The sequence below is a fragment of the Formica exsecta genome, unplaced genomic scaffold, assembly GCF_003651465.1.
Source record: "Formica exsecta isolate Colony F162 unplaced genomic scaffold, ASM365146v1 scaffold108, whole genome shotgun sequence".
Classification (NCBI taxonomy): domain Eukaryota; kingdom Metazoa; phylum Arthropoda; class Insecta; order Hymenoptera; family Formicidae; genus Formica; species Formica exsecta.
The window spans coordinates 951697-960234 of record NW_021848419.1 but is presented as its reverse complement, the minus strand read 5'-3'; the positions used below and the strand labels follow the sequence as shown (position 1 = coordinate 960234).

Below are 8538 nucleotides of genomic sequence, written 5' to 3'. Positions count from 1 at the left end.
CCTCTAAAGCTCTTTAATTTTCGGATAATAAAATAATAAAATTTCTTTGTTTAATTTTTTAAAAATAAATTCTATAAATTCCTAAAAAGTTTTATATACATATAGTTTACACACACACACACACACTCCGAATTAAAGCTTTGAATATTGTTGCGCGCATAGATATGTTTGTGACATCAATCAATTTGAAAAAAAATCTCACCTTATCATTACACGGCACAATGACTTAGCGCTCGCAACTCTATCTCCGATATAAGAACATACATGTATTTTTCATTCGTTAACGTTCGCTCGCGTATCCAGCATTAACTGTCATTAAAGCGTCGCGCTATTTTATATACCATGGAGAGAGAACGTTGTCAATTAAAACTGTCGTTCGCGACTACGACTCATGCAAATTCATCTTGTAGATAAGCATTTTCCTTATCGGTACTCAGTAGATTACGCATTAAATAAATTCTAAAGTGTAACGGTTAGTAGTACGCATAAAAAAATTTCAAAGTGCAACTGTACGAGAATAAAAAAAAAAAAAAAAAAAAAAAAAAAAAAAAAAAAAAAAAAAAAAAAAAAAAAAAAAAAAAAAAAAAAAAAAAAAAAAAAAAAAAAAAAAAAAAAAAAAAAAAAAAAAAAAAAAAAAAAAAAAAGAATAAAAGAATAAAAAAAAAAAAAAAAAAAAAAAAAAAAAAAAAAAAAAAAAAAAAAAAAAAAAAAAAAAAAAAAAAAAAAAAAAAAAAAAAAAACAACGGGTTATAATGACCCGATTTTGCAGAATGAATGACGTGGCACCTCGAGGTGCAGTTCTAGTCTAAAGAAGAAGAAAGCGAATGTCATTATTTGCACTTACATGGATACAATCGTGCATCGATAAAAACACAGTCGAGTCTTTCTGGCTTAATCAATCCAGTATCGCGGCCAAACAGTGCACGATCTATTTATATTGCATTCGTATAATAAACTTCGACTGTTAAGATAAATGTTGCAGAAACAAAATTAATAAATCTGTTCGTGACTAAATTGTTTCTAAATTGCGCGGATTTTTACAATTACTTAAGAAACAATTGCAGCTTTATTAATATTACGGTCATTCGGATTTGTTAAATCTATTATTTATTACAATAATTAAAGATCTTTTTTTTCTTTTTCTAAAACAGTTTCTTTTTTTTTTCTCTAATAATTGGTAATAATAACGCACGTATATTTGTATAGATAGTATAAAATAATTGTTAAAAGTTAATAGTCATTCTCAGGATTGTGTAATCTATTGTTAGCGAGGTGTATTCAATTAACCCTAGCGCCTTGTATAATTGCTCGAGTAGACTCTGTAATGACACCGTGACGAGCACCGATACACGTATGTTACGTAATATTTTATTTCTGAATAAAATAATGGCGTGCGAATTTATTTTTGGAAATCATTGCGAACAGAGATATTTAGATTGCATTGTCATTGATACTTCTGCAGTATTATAATAATATATTTTTATTTACTTTGTTTTTTCGAACTTATTGATATTTCGCGATATAAATTATTTTTATGATAATAAAAGTAAAAATCTTTACGAGAGATTAATTAATGGATATGATCCGTAAATTGATATATCTCATTAAAGTGTATAAATAATTTAAAAATTGCTATTCAATATTAAAATAATTATTTAATTTTTCAAGTATATTTTTCTATATGAGACTTTTTTCTCAATTTAATTAAAATAATAGAAGTTTCTTAATTTAATTAAAATAATAAAGATATGTTGAGAGTTTGTCCGAGATATTTAATATTCATAATCTGCATGTCTAGTTGCGATAATCCGTCAATTTGACGCATTCCCATATAATTGCCACTCTACTAAGATATTTTTCTTTGTCTTGTTATTCGTAACAAAGTGTGTGTGAGTGTAAATAACTAACTGGAAAGATACACTATTGATACACTATTGATACTGTGAATCCCTCTTGACATTTGATTGATTTAACGATGATTAACAAGTTACTGGAAGATAAATGTAGTATACGAGAAAATTAAATAAGACAAATACAAAAAGGGGAAAATGCTCGGGGCGATTTCCTTGTTCTCACATATCAATGTAAAATTGTACAATCATTTGCGCTTTTTCTATATTTTAGTATGATGCATGTGTCATAATAATTGGTCAATGATCATATAAACATACATCACATTTGTAGTGATTATGTTTTACTAATAGGCTCGATCACGCCTCTATTCCGCGTATGTAAATGCATTTGCATATGTTCTTAACGCGGAAGCTGTTCTGTGTTGGATTATGCGCGTTTCAGGTTCTTATTCCACACATTGACGGACATTAGACGCATAGTGTTACTTAACTTATATCTTGCTTCAATGCATAACTGTTACTTCACAGGATGCCCCAGATCTCTTTCTCACACTTTCTTCTACTTATGGATTTCTAAACTAATTTAAAATCGATTTATCCTTAGCGATAATCTTACTTCGCGCACTCTCCTTCCGTGATATTTATTATATTAAATATTTTTCTAATCGTGTACATATTCCAAATTAAAATTCAGAAATTCTTATTATGATAGAATAGCACATATTTTCTTTAACAATAATTTTTAACATATAGAGCCGCTGCATCTACATGTTTCTTCGGATATAATTAGAAGCAGCAATATTTGTTAAACAGGCTTAAAAAAAATTATCACATTTTTTATGTAATTGTACTAATTATATAGGAAAGTTCGTTCTGTAATTGGTACTATCTAATCGGACTATCCTTGAGATATTATCAACAAGAAATGAAAACGAAAACTTAGCAATCAATATTTTCCGCAATAACCTTCCTCATTATATAATGATTGATTTTGAAGGATTTTATAATTCTTTAATCGATTTCCTTGTTGCATTATCATTGCACGTGCATAAATGACTACCCGATCGAAACATGACACAATGGCAACCGTAACAATAAACAGATGTCGCGAATTAATTCAAATAATATCTAAGACGGACTTGTGCATGCGAAACACGATCTCCGCAGCCACATACACGGCAAGTTTGACGTATAGAGTTGAGAACTTGGAGATGCGTTCAGCGTTCGGAATATCTTAACATCTTTGGTACCATTGATAATATGTTAATTTTTCTTCACGGACTTTGAGATTATACTATAATTTCATACAGGAAAATAGACATGACTTGCGCTAATTAAGAATTTAATAGTTTAAAGAACCTTGAATTATATATTTGTGAGCTTTATTAAAAATTTTCTGTGACATTTAAACAAACTACTTATGTGTGATAGAGTATTTAATCAATATTCAGTTTTCTCAACGTTGAAACATCTACACATTCGTATTTAATATAAATCTATTATATAAATACTTTGTATATACAAAAATAATGACCGTGAAACGAAGAAGTAATGACGTTAGTTTGCTTAAAGCAGTAAAATTGAATTGAATTTTAGGTCAAGTACACTAAACGTATTCATAGATGAGATATATATCTTAAAATAAAGAACGTGCCTTAAAACCGGGATTATTATCAAATATTCGTTATGATAACAAATTACATTTTCTAAAAGCGATTAAAACAACAAAATTATAGATAGAGATTTAGTTTTATGTCGAGCACACGAAACACGTTTACAAGGACGAAACTTGAAACATTAAATCATATTAAAATCGCATATTTTCATTTACTATTTATATCCGCGCTGACTGCATGCTATCAGTTCTTATCATTCGAGCATAGTCCCGCCCTTTTTAAATAACTTGTTCGATACTCAAATTATATCATTGCCGTTTCTATCGCGTAAATGCAAATAAATAACAATATAGAGCTATAAGCGTACATTTTTTATTACTGCAAGATAATGCAGCGATAATGAAAGGAACAAAACATTGACATTTTTGCGCGTTATGCAACTGTTATTTTAAGCCAGCGTTTATCTCAAATAACACGTTATTAAGTATTTCGTCTCATCATGAGAAGGCTTGAGAAACGTAGGAAGTTTCTCTCCTGTGTTCAAGCAATATTATTGAAAATTTTTGCGCAGCTTGCTATATATGTTAACGCAGTAATTATAATTTGCCTTATATAAATTCGGCAAACTATGTTCTAAACATACATCTTTATCTTTTATGCAGCATATATTTATTATTCCAATTCTTTTAAAACACGAAAGAGAGATTCAGATTTTTTAAAAAATGCTATCGTAATTTAGTTATACAAATCTTGTAGGTATTGATCAGAGATGTTGCGTGAAGAATCTTGGCCACCAAAATTTGCTGACGAGGTCATCTCTTTTTGGCAAGCACTCGGCATCACTCTCTTTAAATTTCGTGGTCAGTTTTAAACGATAGATATATTTGCAAAAGAAAAACGATGATTTATTCCTATAACTATAAAATTAATACTATGTGTTTTTGATATATTTGTCTTAATGGCAGCGTTGTAATTTTTTCGTATATATTTTATTAATTTATCAATTGAGTCTAGATATTTGTTAAATTCAATTTTGAAAATAGTATATTTTTGGAACGTCGCAAGTAAAACATATGCTTTTTATCTATTTTTTTAGAATTTTTTAAAAAAACATTTTTTGGAGTGAACACAGAAGCCATATACCAATCTCAAATATTATTTATGAAGCACTTTTGTAGAGTAAAAATAAGAAAATTTATATTTTTCACTAGTCATTTATCATCAGTTATATCATGCACGAATCAACGCTTCAGAGTTTTAATTTTCGGAACATCGCGTTTAATCCATTCTTGCGTCTATATTTCTCTTAATGAGAAAATGTAATTTTTTGCATATCTTACTATTAGTTGGGGTATCGTTTACCTTAATGACACAGACTGAATCGCAAGCGATGCAGCGATCGACGTTAGGTAAAATGATCGTGTGCGTAATTCGAAACAAACACGGCGACGTCAAGCTATTCTTTTTTTTTTTTTGCAACCTTTATGCACTGCGATGCGCTGGTTTTGTACAACGTAATTCGCGCGACTGACGTTGCGACGAGGCTCTTGTCGCTCTGTTTGACTTTGCTTGCTATTTCTCCCCCTTTTTCAGCTGCCCGCTCTGTTATCTGCGTCTTCTAATGCGACATCGAATTAGACATGAGAGTGCGAGAGAGACGCGAGAAGAAAAGAATGTCGATAAAATAACGATATGTAAGCGCTGCGAGATACGCACTTCATCTCATTTCAATGAGATGCAAACGAGTCCTCGGAAATGTTCTTCGTTAGAGAAATCGCGATTTTGAATAGCCGTGGTATCGAGGTTTCTCAATGTCAGCACGTCATGTATCTCATTTTACGACATATAAACTACAAAAATATGGATTAAAATAAAACAGCACAATTTATGTTGTGAGAAGTTTATTTTTTTAAATTAAATATTTAATATTTGAAATATTTGATTTCTTTTTATTCTTTCCTCTTGGAAAGAAAATAAAAGTTTTTCTTTTTATTCTCTGCAAAAATAGAAATTCATTATATTATAGAGCAAACTTTTGCCCATCTCTTTTATTTTGCTGTTAATATATTTCTATATTTTGTTGTATATTATATTTTTATTTTAATATTGCAATTTTTTCTTTAGAATTTCTTTGTAGACTCAGTTTTACCAAAAATAATCTATCACAATATTTCATTTTACACATTGAACGAGGTTATATGATGATAATACACATAATATCGCATCGGGGTGACAAGCGAGAATGAATCATGTGAAACGACATTGCAATGCTGTCAATCGGATGAAATGCATGCAATCTGTTATAATACGTTGTATAGTATTATGCATGAATAAATGCAGATATGTATTATTAAACACATGCAGCGTATTGCATCATTGTAACTTGGATGTATAACGAGTAACAAGATGCGTACAAAAAACAAATGTTATAAATATAAAATTGTTCGAATCATATTCTTTCATCCAAAAAAATACAATAAAAAACAAATAGAAATTGTACAAAAAATAGAAGTTGTACAATGTAAACAAATCGGATTTAGTTTCAAACTGCAAGAGAGATGTAATAGTTACTTTTAATTATACCAAAAATTTATTGGAAAGAGATGGATTACGCAAAAATATTAATTAATATAATTTTTATTATATGTTGTATATTTTTTTGTTTACAATATTTATTAAATAATATATATTACTATGGATTACAAGAAACGCTCTTATATTTCTAGAGAGAGAGAGAATTTAATATAAAGAAATAATTCAATTAATTTTTCATTACAATTTTTAACGTTACATAAATTTTTAATATGGATTTTTTGATAATATAAAGAGACAAGCAAAGGATTCTTTTATACACATTTGCAATTATATACGGTTTAAAATTGTACATGTTAACACGTGGCGTTAATACTATGTCACTGTCGACTATGTTGATCTGTATAGACAATGCATTATCGTTATTTACGTGCGATGATGTAACGTATCTAACGTATGAAGACAACATTATATACGTACCAGAAGAACTTTGGTAATAGTTTTGATAATTTGCTACACTTTCTGTATTTCCTTGGATCATTTAGATAATGCGAGATCGAAAAAGAAATCTCATCATCCTGCAGTTTGCAGCACGTGCGACGTTATTTATGTTTTTTTTAGTAATTTATCGGCAGAGACCAATTCACAAGAAAAACAGATAATTATTTCGCCGATCTAATAAATTGTTATTCATGTTTAATCGAAATCATTTTGCTTACGTCCTTGATTCTAGATAACTTATTAAGATTGAATAAAAAATACACGTCAATATACATCATTATAATATACTAATTATCTGTGCATCAAAAATTTTAAATTCTTTCTTTTTTGTAGCAACATTCTATCATTAAAATTAAACTATTATAATTTATAAAGATAAATTTTAAAAACAATATAAAAGAAGATAAACTCTCTCTCTCTCTCTTTTTCTTTTTAAAAATATTATTTTATTTAAATGAAGCTATTTAAATAATTATTTTCTTACCAGTCTTAATTTGAAATGTGTTTATCATTTTTTAGGATTAATTGTTTATAATTGGTGATAAGTATATAATTCTCATAAATTATGTGTTACACATACACACACATACAATACTATTTCTATCATTATTTATATAGTTTATCCCACACACAATCCGCCGGTATTTTTATGATAAGATTGTTGTGTAACACGTAAACATTATTCTAGGTGATATCACGGTAATATGTGCAGAAAATCATTGCATTTTACGTTGATATCATCGCTTGCTTATATTTGGATTCACACGACATAATATAATGATTTAATATCTTCCTGTTTGGAAACTTGTCATCCATAAGAACGTGACGGTCAACTGAAAACAATGACAAAAGGAAAGGAAAAAAACACAGAATAAAAATCACGTGTAACGGAAGGAATGCTTCGTCACGAGTATTTTTCGTTCTTGCATCCATTATGAAGAAATTTACGCGCATATAATTTTGAGAATGGGTCAGGTGTGGGAAGATTTTAATGGAAAGAAGGTACTTGAGAATCCTAGGTGTCAATTATTGTGCGTGAAATAATCACGCATGTGTGTCGCATTCATGTTTGTTAATTTACAGCAGTCTATAACGTATGCAAAGCATCGCTCTTCGATCACTGTATATTGTATATATTATATATATTATATTCCTCTACATGATGTGCAACACATGTGAATTAGATCACGTTTTATTTCGGAAGGGTAGAACTCTTCCTCTCTATCTCTTTCTCTCTCTTACGATGGGGATTCATTTCTATCAATTTGTTTCTACGCTCGTCCCGTGTGCTCTCGGTCAATCGACTCTAATTCTCGCGCTACGCATCGTCTATTTATGTCATTAGCCTCGTTTTATTCGACACTCGAGATCGCGGTTCTCGAGGTAATCTCCGGATTCAATATCTGTACCGTGTACGTTTCATAAACCTCTCCGCTCCAATTCCGTCTTCCTTTCTCTCCTGTCGATATTATTCCCGACTTTTAATGCATCTTTCATTTAGCGGACGGCGCGCGATAAATTGTCCGCGTATCGATTTCAGAACACAGCGTCTTACAGTATAAAAGAGCAAAACGAGCAGAGGATGACAGATATAGAGGACATTGACTCGCCGGGCATGGATATTCGTGTGAGAACTACCGCCCCGGTGTGTTACGGGAGGAACATGACATTTCCTCGGCCGACTTCGTCTTACGCACATAGACACGAACTTCCAGCTATAGTGACCGAGGGAGAGAGCTGTAGACTTCTGGCCGAGGTAAGGGACGCAATACGCTCTACACATATGTGTGTGCATACCGATATCTCGCGCGGAGAGCAACTTTAATCTCGCATTTTAGGCTCGATTATGCTCTTAGAGATTCCCGCAACTTTTTTAATTAAATTCCCTTTGTTCGCCTTGTGTACCGCTGGCTGAGATTATAATCTAGCAAGAGAGGCTCGCAAGATTGTTCCAATCGGTCTAATTTAATTCGAGCTGTGCTGGCGCAATCGAAACTTTCTTACGAAATTATTTTCTCTTTCATTTTTTTTTTTTT

The 8538-nt window shown here is 30.5% G+C and overlaps 2 protein-coding genes across 9 annotated transcripts in view; one reads left to right on the top strand and one right to left on the bottom strand.

Annotated features, from left to right (window-relative positions):
- LOC115234934 overlaps window positions 1-5047 on the bottom strand; it is an 8251-nt gene extending 3204 nt beyond the window's left edge. Inside the window, exons 1-2 of one of the 3 annotated variants that reach the window (XM_029806375.1) lie at window positions 4832-5019; window positions 4215-4315 (exon numbers count right to left, since the gene is read on the bottom strand). The gene's annotated coding sequence lies outside the window, so the exon portion shown is untranslated. Of the gene's footprint in view, window positions 1-202; window positions 435-4214; window positions 4316-4831 lie in introns of those variants that run through there. The other 2 variants (XM_029806359.1, XM_029806367.1) reach the window with 2 other exon arrangements.
- Window positions 1-8523, top strand: part of LOC115234894 (BTB/POZ domain-containing protein 7) — a 17588-nt gene extending 9065 nt beyond the window's left edge. For 5 of the 6 annotated variants that reach the window (XM_029806281.1, XM_029806324.1, XM_029806306.1 and 2 more), the window contains exon 10: window positions 8043-8522. In XM_029806281.1, the coding sequence (XP_029662141.1) occupies window positions 8043-8327 (285 nt within the window). In that variant the 3' untranslated portion in view covers window positions 8328-8522. Of the gene's footprint in view, window positions 1-8042 lie in introns of all 6 variants that reach the window. The other variant, XM_029806315.1, reaches the window with a different exon arrangement.
- Window positions 8524-8538: the final 15 nt, after the last annotated feature.